Source organism: Eulemur rufifrons, chromosome 30 (genome assembly GCF_041146395.1).
Source record: "Eulemur rufifrons isolate Redbay chromosome 30, OSU_ERuf_1, whole genome shotgun sequence".
NCBI classification, from domain to species: Eukaryota; Metazoa; Chordata; class Mammalia; order Primates; family Lemuridae; genus Eulemur; species Eulemur rufifrons.
The window spans coordinates 128,290,745-128,309,460 of record NC_091012.1 but is presented as its reverse complement, the minus strand read 5'-3'; the positions used below and the strand labels follow the sequence as shown (position 1 = coordinate 128,309,460).

At 40.4% G+C, this 18,716-nt stretch overlaps 1 protein-coding gene across 1 annotated transcript in view; it reads right to left on the bottom strand.

Moving 5' to 3' along the window:
* The window catches only part of RPS6KA3 (ribosomal protein S6 kinase A3), a 100,703-nt gene extending 85,810 nt beyond the window's left edge, over positions 1 to 14,893 (bottom strand). The window contains exon 1 of the mRNA XM_069464116.1: positions 14,784 to 14,893. Within this exon, the coding sequence (XP_069320217.1) occupies positions 14,784 to 14,852 (69 nt within the window). The 5' untranslated portion in view covers positions 14,853 to 14,893. The remainder of the gene's footprint in view (positions 1 to 14,783) is intronic.
* Between the last annotated feature and the right edge of the window lie 3,823 nt (positions 14,894 to 18,716).

Sequence of the window (18,716 nt, the reverse complement as noted above, 5' to 3'; positions counted from 1 at the left end):
AGAGCGAGATCCCGTCTCTACTAAAAATAGAAAGAAATGATCTGGACAACTAAAATATATATATAGAAAAAATTAGCCAGGCATGGTGGCACATGCCTGTAGTCCCTGCTACTAGGGAGGCTCAGGCAGAGGGATTGCTTGAGCCTAGGAGTTTGAGGTTGCTGTGAGCTAGGCTGATGCCACGGCACTCTAGCCCGGGCAACAGAGTAAGACTCTGTCTCAAAAAACAAACAAACAAACAAACAAACAACTCTATGCCTATTAAACAATAACTCCCCACTTCCAAAACTTTTATTTTGATTTGTTTGGGAGTGGATTACTTTGGGTTTACCCTATTTGGGATTAAGTCAGCTTCTTGAACCTGTAGGATTATGTCTTCTGCAAAATTTCAGCCATTATTTCTTCAAATCCACTTTCTTTCTCCTCTTTCTGGTACTCTGATAAGATAGATGTTAACTCTTGTTAATGTTTCTCAAGCCCTGTTCATTTTTTTCCCCAGTCTATGCTTTCTCTGTTGTTCATATTGGGTCATTTCTATTCCATCTTCAATGATTACTCTTTCCTGTCATCTCCACTCCTCTTTAGCCTATGTAGTAAGTATTTCAGTTATGTCTTTTAGTTCTAAAATTTCTGTTTGGTTCTTCTTTATACCTTGCTTTCCTGAGATTAATTTTTCATTTGTTTCAAGTGTGTTTGTGATTGCTCACCGAAGCATTTTTACAATGGCTATTTTAAAATTCTAGTCAGATAATTCCAGCATCTGAATTATCACATCTTTGGTGTCATGTTGGTTGTCTTTTCTCATTTATGTTGTAAGTTTTCTGGTTCTTGGTATAAGTGATTTTTTACTAATAGACATTTTGGAGATTATAAGACTCTGGATGCTATTAAATCTTCTTTTTTAGCAGGTAGTCCTCCTGTTGAGGTGTAGTATGAGGGCAAGCTGAGTGTGTATGTTCAGCTTCCTTCTGGGCCCTACCAATACCACCCAGGCAAAAGTAGAGCAATGACTCACACTGTTTTGTTGCAGATACGTAGGATGGAAGTTCAGCTCCATTCTCAGTCCCAGCAAAAGTAGGGCACCAACCAGCATCACCTCATTGCTTCTGAGTAGGGGTGTAAGCTCAAGCTGCCTGCTGGGCACACTGGTGACAGGAAGGGGGAAGGCAGAGGGCTGACTCATACTTCTTTGTTGCTGTACCATAGAGCCAAAAGCTCAGCTCCCCCAAAGGACCCAGCTGACAACAGGGGAGTAGAAAGGGGGAAGCAGAGTGCCAACTAGCCCTGACACCCATCACTTTCCAGATGAGGGTGAAGCTTCAGTTCTCCAATGGGCTCCACTGACATCAGTGGAGGTAAGAAGTGTTGAGAATCCCACCTCCAAAATCTTGCTCTGCCTTGTTGATGTCAGGTGGAGGTAGAGGCTTAGTGTGGATTCGCTCTGCCTCACTCACCTTGTTGAGTCTCATTGCTTCTGGGTTGGGGTGGAGGCTCAACTTGCTGCTAGATCTCACTGACACCATCCTGGTGAGAGCACAACCTCCTTTTGCACAGAGTGCAATGAGGGAAGATCAGCTCCCTGCATGGTCTGCCAAAACCACCCAGCAGGGGGAACCAAAGTGCTGCCTGCTTTTGCTAGGTAGGGAATGGGCAATTAGGTCCCTAATTTCTCCAGCCAACACCACTGGGTTGGGGAGTCAGAGCACTGCTATTGGCCTCTTTGGGGTGGGGTGCGGTGGGGTTTTTCTGTTGGTGTTTGGCCAGAGTGGGGGGGGGGTGTTGCCAAAAAGGTCTAGTCTTGTTTGGCTACTCATTTGCCAGTTATCTGGTTAAAGAGAACAAAGCTTTTCTTGGAGCTCTTTTTGTCTGTGCCTGTTGGTGGTTTCATCATTTGGAGGCTTTTATAGCACCCTGTCTAGTACATAAGGGAGGCAACAGGAAAACCCAGGGAACTCACTACTTGTGTTATTCTTTGAGTCCCAAGGTCTGCAGGCAGTCTATCTTCTTTTTCCACCTTTAGAGTATTCCTGTGTTTGTCTATTGTGTATGTGTGTAAGGTGTTTCAGTTGTAAGGGAGGACCCAGGAGGAATACGGTTCCCTCATCTTGGTAGAATCACAAATATCCACCAAGTGATTAATTTTTATGTTGAAAATAACATCTGGTTTTCCACATTATGGTTAAAAATGCACTATGGAAAACTGCTAAAACATAATTCCCCCTAAAAATCCAACTACATTTATTTATATTAGTCCTTACTAATTTAGCTTGTTTCATGCTATTAAACTGCCTGTCTACCCCAGTACTCTTAAACTGTAATATTTCAAAAGGAAAGAATTCCATTTAATTCATTTTCACCTAGTACTATACTATACATACTCAAAAGAGCCAGGAGGAAAAGATTACTTTAAAACTCATTTATGAGTTCTTCTATTAATCCATGGCAAATCTTATTTTTTTTAACTTGTCTATGACATTTCCCTGAGTAACCCCCCTTATTGATATCAGCATCCATTGTGATAATTATTCTTCTTGAATTATACTAATAGTCAGCAGGAACTTCGTGGAAAGGAGACAAATAGGGTTCTGTTTTTACTTCTTCAAATAAAACACCTGTATATTCCACTTTATTTGTGATGGAGTCTTGAAAAGAATTCATTTATCTGTTGACATTTAATTTCAGAGATTCTAGACCTTCTATTTTGATTAACCTTCAATTAATTCCTGTACTTTTGCTTTAAATAAGAAACTGCAGAATAGCATAACAAGACTGAGGAGACTCTAAGGGAAAATGTCACTGCCTCAATCTTAGCTTTCTTTCTGTAAACGTCTATAACTAATATTTAACTCCATATTGTGTTCCTCTAGGAATTCTGCTCTGGCTGAGACAAGGGGTGCCCCAGGTGATGAGGCATCCAAAAGCACTTTCATAGAACCTAGGACTTTATACTGTTCTAGGAAAAGCTTTGTATTTATCACATTTAAAAATAAGGAAAATCTTTTAGCAGCACATATTGAAACTAAGTTTTCTGAGAAGTACATATATAACATAAATAAGAAACTTCTATTTCAACATTAGAGCAAAACTCCATTTAAGTCCCCAAATCAGTAACAGAATAAGCACAAGAATTATGTATACAGACAATAAGCACATGAAAAGATCCTTAAGATCACTAGTCTTTAGGGAAATGCAAATCAAAACCACAGTGAGATACCATGTCACACCCACTAGGATAGCTATAGTAAAAAAGACAATACATGTTGACAAAGATGTAGAGACACTGGAACTCTCATACACTGCTGGTGGGAATGTAAAATAGTGCAGGCCAGTTGGAAAACAGTTTGGCGATTCCTCAAAATGTTAAGTGTAGACTTACCATGACTCAGCAATTCCACTCCTAGGTATATATCCAAGAGAACTGAAAACATATGTTCATATAAAGACTTAATAATAAATGTTCTTAGCAGCATTATTCATAATAGCCAAAAAGTAGAAACAACCCAAATGTCCATCAACTGATAAACAGATAAACAAAATGTGGCATATCCATACAGTGAAATATTATTCAGCCATAAAAAGAATGAAATATTGATACATGCTATAGCATGGATGAACCATGAAAACAATAAGTGAAAAAAGCCAGATGCAAAGGCTGCATGCTGTAGAATTCCGTTAACATGAAATGGTCCAGAATAGGCAAATCTAGAGACAGAAAGTAGATTAGTGGTTGCCAAGGGAAGTGGGGAATGGGGAGTGACTGCTAATGAGTATGGAATTTCTTTTTGGGGTAATGAAAATGTTCTAGAATTAGATAGTGGTGATGGTTGTACAACTTTGTGAATATATTGAAAAGTGAATTGTATGCTTTACAAGGGTGAATTTTATGGTATGTAAATAGCTCAATTTTAAAAAAGAATTAGGGCTGTTTAACCTAATAGTTAAAAAGTCTAAAGAAAAAAAAACTCAATGATTGTATAACTTTTCTTTAAAATTTCCTTTTCTTATACTATGGCAAGATAATTAACTTTTTTGGGTTGAGCCAGATCCTGTTTTCTGGCACTTTGAGGAAGTGTCAAATAGATTTTTTTGAAAAGAGGATGCAAATGTAAAGAGGTAATGATTAATAAGCTATAGTCAAAGAACAGAGCACATTCAACCTAGGGGCTTCTGTAAGGACAGTTGTTAAGTAATGTTTAAGGCAGCCCCCCTTTTCCAAATACTGTAATTTTTGTTTCAAATATAAAACATTTTGTTTCATTTGCAAGACAGCTATCTAAAAATCTCAAATCATTTTCCTATACAATGTTATAAATGCTGTTTCTCAGGCCAGCCCACAAAAGCCTATTTAACCCACTCTGTATCTGGAAAGTACTAACAATTTTACTAATTTTTGTAACTGTGCCTATTGACTAAACATTGCCACTATTATGAACAGCATTCCTAGTTCATGCCAGGATGACATCTTCTCTGTAGGTCCCTTTGGTGAGAGGAGAGCTTCATTTAACATAAGTGTGGGGTGTATACACACACACATATACACACTCCCACATACATACATATATGTGTATGTATGAAAGCACCTCTCCCTCTAGGTCATTATCCTCTACATTCCCACAAAAATAGGTACTCATACAAACCACCCGGATTCTTTTTCTCCTATAGCAGATTTCATCTAGACTGAGTCACTCACCTAGATGTTGTTCTCAATTCAAGCTGGGCAGTCTAGTGGAAAGTCAAAGGAATTCCAATCTGGGAGACTTGGGTTTGAATCCTGGCTCCTTCAGTTACTAGCTGTGCAACCATGAGTATGTTACTTAACCTCTCTCTAGGCTTCAGTTTTCTCAACTGTAAGCTGAGGATAATTATGTCTACCTCATTCAAGTTGATATACACAGTGTCTAGTCAAAGGGGGCGTTCAGTAAATGTGAGTTTCCTTCCATCTTCACTTGGGAAAGAAAGAGCAGAGATCTTGACATACCACACCCCCGTCCCCAACCATTTGTTTGTAGGCAGGACTGTTCTGAAGTTTTTGTAAACTAAGGACTGACTGTATTTTCCAGACTTATAAATTAAGGCTAAGGCAAGGCTGTACATTAGTTTATTTTGGATTTAAGTACTCTGACACAGTAAATAAGGAGTTGAAATTAGCAGAGGGTAGAGACAAAGTAATATTTGAAATTTTACACATTGTGGCTCTTTCAGGATTTGTACTTAAGATAGTTTTGATAAAATTAAAGTTATATTAACACATTGTGGACAGCAAAATCAATTTTTGTGAAATGAAATGTGCTGCACACCCTAGCTCTGACTATGTCCATATATAACCTGGGGCAGGCTTGCCTGAGTAAGCCTCAATTTTCTTTTCTAAATTTTTTTTTTGTAGAGACAGAGTCTCACTATGTTGCCCAGGCTGGTATTGAACTCCTGGCCTCAAGCGATCCTCCTGCCTTGGCCTCACAGAACACTAGGATTGCAGAAGTGAGCCACAGCATCCGTCCTTTTTTTTTTTTTTTTTTTTCTGAGACAGGGTCCCACTCTGTCACCCAGGCTGGAGTGCGGTGGGGTGATCATAGCTCACTGCAGCCTCAAACTCCTGGCCTCAAGCTATCTTCCCGCCTCAGCCTCCCAAAGTGCTGGGATGAGAAGCGTGAACCACCTTGCCTGGCCTCAATTTCCTTATATAAATAGAATAGGGCTAAATTGTTCTCAGCCTTAAAATTCTATGCTAAAAAGTTTTTAAAATGCTTTCATGTTCCAAGATGTATCAATCTACTTTTCCAGTTTTAATTAGCACAACATACTGAACATAATGTAATATTTAAAAAAAAATTACCACGCGGTAATTTATTCATCCAATAGTATACAAGATAATTATATATTTTTCTACCCTGAGACATTATTCTTATTGTTTATATCTCTGTTCATAAGCTCAGCCCACAAGAGGAAGCTTATAATTACATTTTTTGATATTTAAATTTCCCCCAGTGCTTCAGTGTTATCACCTGAAGGAGAAATGTCACTGTAAAACTACTAAAGTCATAGAAGGAGTGGAATAGTGATTTGAGGGGTATGCATCACCTAGTAGGGTTTACCAAAATCTTCAGGGAAGGAAAGGGACAAAACAAACCTAATAATAATAATTTGAAAAATAATACTAAATATATGTTCTTAGAATAGCTTTAGCCTACTAATTTCAAAATACAAATAATAGAAGGTAGAGTTGAAAAAACACTGATGTAGAAAAAGGGTTCAATTTGTACTAATCCTATAATCTAGAACTATACTGTTCAACATGGTAGCCAATAGCCATTGGTGACTATTAAATTTAAATTAATTAAAATTAAATAAAAAATTCAGTTCCTCAGTCACACTAGCCACATTTCAACAGGCAAACGTGGTTAGTGGCTACTGTACTGAACAGTGCTGATCTAGAAATTTTGTTTTTAGCATAAATCTCTATTATTATTATATTGTTTTCAGATAGATGCCTCTGTTCAATGTGAAGAACTGACTTAACATTCTACATAGCTGAGGTTTTTACTATAGGTTTTACAGGATTTCTGAAGTGAAGATTTCTCCTAAACCATTGCACTTGAGATGCACTTCAATCTATTAATGTCAAAATGGTCTTTTGCTTTAGGCTATCATTTGACATCTGCTTCTAAAACATATCAAATGACTGAACCAAGTTTCTCATAACAAGCTTTGTGGGCCAAAGAATTAGAGCCAAGCTCACAGAAATCTAGATGACCAGGTCAGATTTGAAGATGAGATCATCATCATCATAGGTAAGATTATAAAAATAAATTTATATGGTAGACAAAACATAATTACTTTTTAAGGTATGTAAAAGACTATGGATACATTAGTTAAGACAGGGAAATTTGATTTAACTTATGCTATGGTTGTAATTCTACTTATACTGATAGGGGAGAAGAATGACAAGAGATTTAAAAGTACTTTTAAATTTACACCTAAGTGTAGAATATCTAATATTTAGGAAACCAGCACTATTTCATGAGAACAAAAAAGTACTCACAATGTGGAAACCTGACTCTGGGTGGGGCAGTAGGCTAGCTTTCCATATTATAGCTGCCCGTTCTGTTCTTTAGTTCATTCACATTCTACTTTCTAGCTGACATCTTCAAGAGAGGAAGGTAAATATGCAGAGCAGGTAATGCTAGTGATGGAGCCATTCTGTTATGGTATATCAAAACACAAAATCACCATTTATTATTAGGTAATATGTCCAGCAAATACCCCTGACTCTAGAGGTATTTGTATATGATGGGCAGAGACAATAAAAAGGGGTGAGGATGCTATTTTACATTATTCGATAAGCTGTAACTTCATCAAAAAGGATGAAGTAAAAGTACTCCCAAGTTAAAAATGGCTGCATCAAAATATTATTAACCTAACTATCTGCAAATTATTATTATTAACCTAGTAACTGCAAATTAGAAGCAATTAAAAAAGGAGAATGGGAGAGGTGGGCAGATTAACAGTAGCACGAAGTGGCATATGATAAGAGAATTTTTAAAACTATAAATATTAGACATAAGTTACAGAGCAAGTCAATGTAGGGGCCATTTTTAGTAGGAGCAATTAGCTTCATATTAAGGTAGAATATGATCAAGTTTCAGAACAATGAATCAAAAGGTTTAATTTTTAACTTTTATTTAAATCATATTTAAATTTTAGTTCACTATTAAGATGGGAAAGTTTTGTACAATTTTGAAAGATTTCAATTCAAAATGAAACAAAAACTTAAGTTTAAATAAAAGGCTTTGATAGAGTCAATTAAATATAACAGCTTATTTCCAGGCAATATTGAATCATGCTACTGTAGTTATGAGACTATCCAAAACTGTGTTCTGCAAAGCACCTTGTGTCCTTTGAGACTTCAATCGGTGGTTCATAAAAAAGGGGTTCTGATATCAAGTCTCAAAAGCTGTGGGCTATAAATCTGTTTTGCAGATTTATCATATACAACATCTTAAAAGTTCTAAGTTATGCATTAAGGACACTGGTTAAATCTAGTTTAACTCTACATTTCCCAAACTTATTATGCCATGCTCCCTTTTCTTTCTTTCTTTTTTTTGGTTGTTGTTGGATGGGGGATGATGGTTGGGGTACGATAATACCTTTTTTTAACATCACATCTCCAGAGACTTCTTGATTTGAAAAATACCATGTGTCCTATTTAGAGTTCCTTAAGTACTAACACCACATAACAGACAAAATCCAAAGGATTACATTTCTAGATAGGAAAACTCCATTATTTATGGCATATTCAAATAACCAAAACAAATGTATTTTACAGTAATGGGGAAGGAGGTGTAACATATTAATTTCTGTCCCTAAAAATGAAATTAGAACTGATTGATCCTAAAATATAAAAAGGTATGCACATTTTATTTTTGTATGTTTTAGAAAGAAAGTTAAAATTTTACCTGTTGATGCTACATATTGACTTTAACCATTTCTTCAGGGAAACAGTACCTTCAAGAGGTTGACATACAGGAGACACTATATTTCGTCGATTATAAGACACAATCAAGTGTAAGATACAGTATTATTTTATATATCATCAAAGAAAAAACCCACTGCTAATTAAACTATGACATGCCATGGATTGTGAGATGCCTTCCAATTTGAGCAATGTTAAATGAGAACAAACTTTCCTTTCTTCCATCTTCCACACATATTCTTCACAATGTTCTTTATTTATATTTCCCCTTTGGGGACAATATTGAAGAAGGAACAATACAAAAAGGACAAGATTCAAGAGATATCTGTTCACCTTAACCTTACAATTATATTCAGATATTACAATGACTCTGTTTAAACAGATCAATCAAATAAATCATTTTTAATTGTTCTGCTGGATTCTAAAAAAATATCCCAGAGGAAAAACAAAGAACTTTCTCGGGCAGTTCTTTTAGAGAGATGATTCATTAGAATCATTATTTATTAAACATTTAAACCACGTACTGAGCCAAGTACTTTACATATATTACCATTTCATTTAATCCTTACCACAATCCTATGAGGTAGATAATTTTTTCATTTCTAATTTACAGATTAGGATGTTGAAGCATAGAGACAGTAAATAACTTGTATAGCTTACAAAGTTATTAAGTGGCAGAGCCAGGATTCAAACACAGGTCTTTATGGTTCCAAAGCTTATGTTAACACTTTGCCATTAATCTCAATTATCCTACAAAGTTCCTTCTAAATATTAAGGAAAAGCAAAATTGAAATGCTTATTTACTAGTAACTAACGTATTTGCTTAAAATAGGACAAATGACAGAAAGACAAATATCACCTGTTCTTACTCATATGTGGGAGAGCTAAGAAAGTTGATCTCATGAAGGTAGAAAGTAGAATGATAGATACCAGAGGATAGGAAAGGGGGAGATGAACAGAGATTGGTTAATGAGTGTAAACATAGATAGAAGGAAGGAAGAAGTTCCAATGTTCAATAGCAGAGTAGGGTGACCACAGTTGGCAACAATGTATATTTCAAAATAGCTAGAAGAGAGAACTTGAAATGTTCCCAACACATAGAAATGATAAATACTCGAGGTGATGGACATCCCCAAATACCCTGACTTGATCATTACACATTTTATGCATGTAACAAAACATCACATGTACTCCATTAATATGTATAAAGATTATGTACCAATAAAAAACTTAAAAATTTTTTTTGATGTGTCAAAGTTTATCCTTTACAGTTTGCTTAACCTAAGAGATGACCTTCTCCTATGGGTCTGTACATTAGGGATTAATAAATACTGGCTTTCTAATTGTACAGCTTGATAAAATTGTCAAAAAAATAAAAAGACAAAATGTATTAAATGATTGTGCCACACGGATACATTTTACCCTGAATTTGTTTTATAAAATGTATATAAGTATATTTGTGTTTGTTTTGTTAAATTTTGACACATTTACTTAATGATTATGATTTACAACTGTTTTTTGTTTTAATGCTTTTTGGTACTGAATTTATAAACCAGAATATCTGAGATCTGATATTTGTTCCAGATTCATGATACAGGTCACTGTATTAACTCCAAAAGGACACACTGATGAGGGGAGACATCTAATGCTAGGTATTAAAATGGAGTTATTTGCTTTTTCTGTTGTGTCAATTGGGGAATAGGGTGTGTAACATGTATTTGCATAATTGCATTCCAATGCTTTAAATTTCTTATCCACCAAGACATATAAACTGAGCACTATCACACTCATGCATTACCAGAGAGATCACCAACATGTTAGTCATTCGTTATAATCTGAACCACTGGGTCTAAAGCATCCATTCTGCACTGGGTGAATTGGGCCACTCTGACCTCACCCATAATACACAGCCTGGCAGATCACATGTCCCTGAGCACGGAACTGTAGAGCAAATCTTGTTAATTATCACAAGGGTATGATTTTTTTAGTGGATGATAAATTAAAAAAAAATTTTAGAACAATTCTTCTGCAATTCAGAATTCTAGATAAATGATCTGCTACATTTTTGATCATTCTATAACTTACTGAACATCGAGTCCTCGGTCAGGAGTACACAGCCCAATTATGCCACCCTTCTTATATAAAAATAGGATATACATATTGTGATTTCCAGAAAAGTACTTAAAGAAAAGGCAAAGTCTGCCTATACTTGTTTCTTTAATTAGATAAATTTTATCTCTTTATCTTAAAATTTAAATGCACCCAGGAAGTTTCACATTTTGGATCTACCTGATCAGTACAGGATCAAGCTGCCAAAATAAAGCAAACTTTCCTAGATTTTAAAAAACTGACATCCTATATCATAATCACTGAAAACAACAAAGTGTTCAGTAATGTGTCACAGTTACTTGACAGTTGACATGTAACAATACCTGTCCTCTCCTCAGATCTTCACTTGAGGGAAAGAAAAAAACCTGAAAGGTGGTAAAAATGAAACAGGAAAAGGAAACTTAATAAAACATTTTTTTCCCAAAATCAATGATCATACTTCAATAGAACATTTTCCCTATAGATAAAATATAAGAAACCTATGTAATATTGATGTAGTAGAAATACTATAGAACCTATATACTATAATATATATACTATAGAATATTATACAAACTTTGAGGTTAAAAATGGCTGCACATTCACTAAATTTGATCTCCAACACAAGGGTCTCTTTTTTTATAATAAAATATCTATATAGTTAATATTTTTCAATGCATTATGGGTACTTGTTTAAAGGAAGTCAAGGTGGCTATTTTCATACAATACATTGTATAAAACACTGTATACGTTATCGTACACAACACATTGTATTGCGACCATTTTTATATAACACATTTCTACAAAGCAAAAATAACCTCTATTTTATTATTTTAAAAATCTAAACTGTTCATATTTAAATTTACTATCAGTTATATCTACTCAACTGCAACTGAGAAAAAAGTATCACTCTAGGTCAGCGTTATGATCCAGTAAATGCTGTCCCTGACAGCAGTGGCAAGTAATTTGTAGAACAGAAGAACCACAATTCCTTACTATCCATCTCCTAAACAGTGAAATATTCAAAAGCATACTATCATCTTTAAATAACTCATTAAAGGGTTCTGAATTTACCCAGACCACTTAGGAAGTTATTTTGTTTTTTATCTTGTACCAACCCTTACTTTGCTTACATAGTACTTCCTTTATAATCCTAAATTTGCTTCTTTAAACATTCAACCTAGTTCTAGCCTATCATGTTCTGACCCACGTTTGAGTTCAACCACAAGGGTTTTTTTGTTTTGAGCACCATGAAACTCGTGTGAGGTCTTAAAGCAGGAAGGTCGGTGTAAAGGAGTAATTGAAAAAACTGCCTGTGTTTTTAGTGAGGCACTCAGGTCTTTTAAAATTGTTCCCTTTCCAGTGTAAGATTAAAATGTTAAAAAAGAGATAAGATTCATAATCATCCTATTCCTGACCTTCATGATTCATTCAACAGACATTTATTGAGTCCATAATAGGTAAGTGCCAGGCACTGTGTTGAATGCTGAGGATTGAGAGAGAGAGAGAGAAAAAGTATCTGCTTTCAAGAGTTCACAGTCTACTAGGGATGAGACTGTAAATGTAAATTCCTATACGGACCAATCCTGAAATCCTTCGGCCTGGAGAAAAAAAATTTGATGTTTTTTAAATAAAAAAATGTTACTCTGGTAAAATATAATTATTATCTGATAGGGGCCTACTAGGCAAGAAATAGCACAATAGTATCAATATTAGACCTCTGAGTGGAACTTCTCAACCCTCTTCTCATTGGCTTCAATATTGCCAAATTGTATCAGAAGTAATTTACTTGAAACAGCTTAACAACCAAAGGAAAGAAACTATCTAAAGGCAATTTGTTAAAATCTAGTTTTAATAAATCTAGGCAACACTGGCTCTGTTTGACATACCTTATGCCAGAATAGCAAGAAAATTCTTTGAAAATGGCAAATTGTGGAATCCTATCTGCCAAGTTCTAGACAACATGATGGCAACTGAAATAACACGGCTTTACCAAATGAGACCTCTTATAATACTCTATTTGTTTCTGAAAAATACATAACCTCTAACTACTGGCTTATTTATTCATACTCTGAATTTTTCCACAAAAGATTTGAAGCAGCTACCGTAATATAAAAGCAAAGCACATAAATTGTATCCACCTGGCTTTGAATTATGGCTCTGCCATTTACTATTTATAATCTTTGTGCCTTTAACTTCTGAGATTTGGTTTCCTAATCTGTAACAATGGGGACCATAACCCTACCCGGCATGTAGCAAAGTACCTGACACATAGTAGGTGCTAAATAAATGCCAGTTTTGTGCCTTCCTTATCCAAATGTATTCCATATAGAAAAAGGATAAGGTGGAATTTTAAATATTTTTTCTACATATTGATACATGCCACGCAGAAAAGTGGACTGATCCTTAGTTGCAATTGTTAATGTTTCTATCTACAAATCAGGCTCAAAGCAAATTCAATTGCTTTCCATAAGTTCAGCACTTTGAGAACATTTTATTAACCGTTTAGCTATATTATTTAATGCAAAAAATCTCTGAAGGGAAAAAAAATGAAAAGAGCCCCGTTGCATACTGTTTTTCACCCTATCCTACCAAAGGATTATTAAACATTCTAAATTTGACTTCCTTATAAAAGATTCATACTATAGACTGGATAACAATTTAAAATAAAATTCTTGTGATTCTGCCAGTCTCAAAAACATGATTTTCTTTCTTTTCTTTCTCCCTTTTTTTAACATATATCAATGTCTTTTCTATTGAAGAGCAGCATTTAGTTTAGGTTTTACAAGTATGATCCAAGTCGCAAAATACTAAGCACCAATCGTAAGCACTATTACAACCCTGCTTGCGTTAAGAAGAACAAGTAAACATTTTTATACAGCAGTGGAGGTGACTGGGAAAAAATTGAAAAGCGATTTGAACTGATCCCCCCTCCCCCTCCATTATACCCGAGAATGCAAGTGTCCCGCATCTCAGATCAAACTGAGCCTCGGCTTTACTGACGTAACCAGTAACCCTATCCACCTCGCACACTGCGGAGGCCGGCAGGGCAGCGGCTGCCGCCAAGTACACCACTCATCAGAGCCTGCCCCATTCCACCCCCGCGTTTCAGTCATGCTTTCCAGAAATGGGGTCACTCACTCAGTAACTATTACACACACGCAGCCCATCATCCTGTAACCCCCCAAAGTCCGCTGCGGGGATAGAAGACAGCAAAAAGTCAAGAAGGAAGAATCACAGACGCGCCACCATCAGGAATTGATTTTCCACTCCGGAGAGGAGCGCTGATACCCTGGAATGGGTCTTGTCTGGATTATTTTCGCAGACCCCGAGTTGGTTCTGGGACAGGGGCGGCTGCGAAAAGCTCGGTGCAGTGATGTGTCCGGGGAAATTCTGTTTTGCCCTGTTTAGGTGTACTGTTTGGGTTTTGGGCACTCGGGTGGGTGTCTCAGGGACGGTCACCAGATCCTGGGCGAGAAAAACCAGAAAGCCCTTTACGGCAGCCGCTGATCTCCTTGAAGATCACCCTCTCACCTCCACGGACAGGAAACTCAAGTTAAACTCGCAGGGACGGGGTCCTGGAGCTCAGAGACCTCAGGAGCGAGAGGGTAGGGGGTGGGGGACTTCAGGCTTCCACTTTCTCCTTTGCAGCAGCAGAAACCGCTGCGGCAGGCAGATGGGGGGAGACAAAACCCTCAGCTGTCCTACACCCCTTACCCAAAACCCCCACAGGTCGCCACCCCTGCCTCCGCGCGCCCATCTCCCCGCAGCAGCCCCCTCCCTCGGCCGGACTCGAGCGTCCCTGCTCCCGGGTGAAGCCAATCCATACCCCTCCTTCAGCCTCCAAAGTCGCCAAGGTCCGGGGAAGCCCCCAACCCAGCAGGGCCAAACTTCCCAACTCCCCGCCGGCCCCCGCTCCGCCTCCCGCTTTCCCCACGCAAAGTTGATTAAAATTGGCTTCTTGCAAAGCCCCAGCGCCCACTCCAAACCCCACGCGCCACCACACCGGCAGCCCCCCGAGCGAGGGAGGGAGGTGAGGGTGCGGGTGGGAGGAACAGCCAAACAGGCAAACAGATCAACCCCAATACCCCAAACCGAAATCCTGAACCGGGGGTAGACGCTAGCGGGAGAAAAAGGGGCCCAGTGGCCAGCTCCGGGGAGGAGTGAGAGCCGGCGGGGGCGCGGAGAGGAGGCGCGCCGGCCCCGGCCGTCCTGCTGCACTCACCTCAGCGCTGTCGGACGGGCTCTCCACAGCCATCTTCTGCCACGGGTCCGCCAGCTGCGCCAGCGGCATCTTCCCCCCCGGCCCGCCGCCTTCACCGCCTCCTCCCTCCCCGCCCGCCCCGCGGCCGGCCCCGCTCCGTCGCCGCCCGAGCCCCACGGCAGCGGCGGCAGCGGCGGCGGCAGCAGCAGCAGCAGCAGCGACGACGGCCCTGGAGAAGGCTCGACGCCGACACCGACCGCCTGAACACCGCGCGCCTAGCCAGAGACACCCGCGCGCTCAGCAAGAGCCTCGCGCCGCCGCCGGGCACCGGGTCTCGCCCCTTTCTTCCTCTCCTCCTTCCGCCGCCCGGATCACAGCTCCGCCCCCACCCCCCCCCTGCCGGTTCCCGCGCCCGCTCCCAGCAGAACAGCGACCGCCGCGCGCTCCCCCACTTCCGCTCACAACATGGCGCCTAAGCGATACCTGTCTCTCAGAGCGAGGCACGGCCGCCGCCGCCACCGCCGCGCGCACCCAGGGGCTGGGCTAGCGGAAGGCACGCCCCCGGGCCGCCGCGCGCCGCTCCTCCCTCTTCCCACCCGTCTCCTTCTGCGCCCCAGCCTCGGCTGCTGGGCCTCGCCTACTTTCAGGAAGGGCGAGCCCAAGAGATCTGGGGGTGTCGGCGGGAGGCGGGAGAAAGAAATGGGCAAGGCGGGAGGGGCGAAAGTCTGGGAGTCTTTAACTACCAAGGGTCCAAGCAGATCGGAGGAGGCTCCTTGGGAATGGGAGAACAGTGGTCCCCGCCCTGGGGAGGAAGATGTGCAAGGCGCTGGGGGCGCACTCCCGTGTCAAGGACCAAGGGAGGGGGTATGGAGTGTCTTTTTGGCCTGTCTCCTCCAGGGATGCGTGCGGGCGCACCTACTTTACGGGCACGTCCCCTAATGGCCCAAGAGTCTCCCTTTCCTGGGTCACAGGCTGGGCATTCACCTGCCCCCCCCATCTCCCCGACGGGGACAAGGGAGGCTTAGTGTCCGGGAGCCCCCTGGGGGATCGGCTACCGGTTTGATTCAGGGCTCTCCCAGTTGACGCTCTTGTGTTAAATTTTTGATATTTGGGATTCATCCGTCTTGCATGAGTTGCCCCCCTCAATTCCCCTCCCCAAGTGCGCAGAGCCCTCGGCCTTCAGCCCCGACCCTCGAAACCCCCCAACCCTGCTACCCTAACTCTTCAAGAAGGGGAAAACAGATTTCTTAAGGCTGTCACTCTCGGCAGAGGTTGGAGAGTTATTAAAATATATATTGTAGGCAGGAGCGCGGGGTTCCTACTCCTCTGTTGACTTTAAATAAGAGATTAGATTAAAAAATCAGGCTGGCCGTGGGCGGAGGAGGAGGAGGGAGGGGAGGGGTTCTGACTCCTCCTCCTGCCCAATATGGGGAAGCCCTGGGTTAAGGAAACCCAATGCCCCGACGGCGACAGAACCCTAGAGGACCAGGAGACCTTAGGGGAAAAGGCCTGGGTGTCCGGAGTGAGTCCCAGTAGGACTCGACCCCGCGTACACCGCGCCAGGTGCTGCTGCGCGCTCAGTGCGCCAGGGCAGAAATGTGTAAAAAAGTCGCCGGGCTGAGTGGAAAGCTACTGCAGCCCCTGGCTAACCGCCCTGCAAGGGGAAGGAAAAAAGCAAAGGGAAATCTCCGGGCTGGCCTGTCCCTTCAGTCCCTCAGGCCGCGGCCCAGGCATCCCGGGCCTCCCACGTCTGGCTACCACAGCGCGTCCCCTGCTGCGCTCCCAGTGCACGCCTATTAACAGCTTCCTTCTTTATCTCCGGACCCAGACACCTGGAGAGCCCTCACCTGCCTCCTTATCGCAGGTGGGAAGATGAGATTAGAGCCCCACACCCAGCCGGCCAGGTCTGCCGGGGTGGCGCGAGGTTTCTCTCTGGGCCGGCGAGAGGCAGGTGTTGGGCTCTTTCTGCTGCCTTCGTCAGCGCTTCCCTTGGCACCAGCTTGAGGCCGGGAAGCCTCGTGGCCATCTGGGGAAGCTCCAACTGTTTAGGGAGCCTGAGAAGTCGGCCGGAAATCCTTGCTGCGCGCCCTCTCCCGCAGCCTTGGATTCAGGGGGACAGCTCAGGTTGGGCAACATCTGGGCAGGCTCAGCATGGTCTGGGGGAAGGAGCAGATGAGGCCACTTGGCTCGTGCTTTTGTCACTTCCCTCAACACGCTTGATTCAGGTGCTGCAAATCCAGCCTGGGCCCAAGCTCAGCTAATCTGGCAGCACCGTCTGTGTAATTTCCGATGATAAAAGTGCTTGCAGAAGTTTGAAGATACAGAGTTGTGTATTATTTTGCATTTATGTACAAAACGTTTAATTTATCTTTCATTTACACTGCAGAACCACATTGCCACTCCTTATAGCAAAAAGAAGTTCGTCAATTTGGTTTAAGGTAAATTAGCCCCTCGTGATCAATTATTCCTGTTAATATTCTTGCTTTAGTAAAAATATACACAGTTGAAGAGACAGTTATTATGTGTCTAACACTGTCCAGTGCTAATTACTCCACGCAAAGGATGAACCAACCTTTTAAAAATGAAACATTGTATGCCATTTTCAGTATCAACTTTTATTCATTTCTGTTTACCCCAAGAACCAGAGGAATAACTTTGAAAACAAAGTTAACTGATCTGTAAAAGTAATGTGAGCAGTGATCACATTTCGGGAATTAAGCATTAAATGAATTGTTAATAATGGGTTAAAAAAAAACCCCAGATGTCTCGCACATAGGATCGACTTGATAAGTATTTGTGAATTGATTTAGAAAAATACTATACTTCCTTTTGCCACCAAAAGAAAATGATTTTTGTGGGGTTAACAATAGCTTTTTCCTTTTATTCCTTTTGTTAAACCCAAGAGCAATGCAACCACTCTCTTTGGTTGGGTGAATTTGGGAAGATCAAATGAGGCTGGAGGATTTTTCTTGCAGGTGGCAGCAAAAAAGTTATTTAAACATAGAAGCTGCTATTGCCCCGAGCAGGATTACCTTTTCCCTCTTGTTTAACAAAGGAAAATTCTAAGTGTAGCTATTCAAAGAATAGCTTCCTCAGATCTCCAGCCCTGTGCAGGCTAATATGGTAGCCACTAGCCACATGGCTACTGAGCGCTTAGAATGAAGTTGGCTGGTCCAAATTTAGATGTACTGTCAGTGTAAAGTTCATACCAGATTTCAAACACTTAGTAAAAAAAAGAATGTAAAGTATCTCATTCATAACTTTTATATGACTAAATGTTGAAATGATATTTTGAATATATTGGGTTAAAGAAAATATTTCATTACAATTAATTTCACCTTTTAAAAACTTTTTATGTGGCTACTATAAATGTATATTTACATATGTGGCTTACTCATCAAGACTCACACTATAATTCTACAGGACAGCACTGCTCTAGAACTTTCTTTTAACACTGAGACTTTTATGTATTCCAGCAAGTTTTATAATATTAAGTGACATCTTCAGATTCTACTATCTTTTTGACCTCCTCAGTGCAAAATCAGGAGAAAGGGCTGATTCAGTTACCTACTGATCCCTCTCTGCCTGCCCAACAAATCTCTGTCAGAACCAAAATATTGGAACGTTATTACTTGAAACTACAGTAGAGGGAAACAGCAAACCTCAGTAGAAAATCTGAACTAGGTTTCCAAGAAATCATTCCTAATGTATGACAGGACAACTAGATTTAACCTCCTCTGCCCCCAACAATTTCCTGCTATAATTATAACCTTTGTATACAAGTTTAAATAGGCATTTATTTAACTCAACATTTGTTCAAAAATGGAGTTACATCACTCTGGAAAAGTTGCAAGATGACTAACGATGGCTCATGGTGCAACCTCTACCTCACATACATCCAAAATTCACAGCTCTATACATATAGATCTGTCACTACTATAGAAAACCCATAAA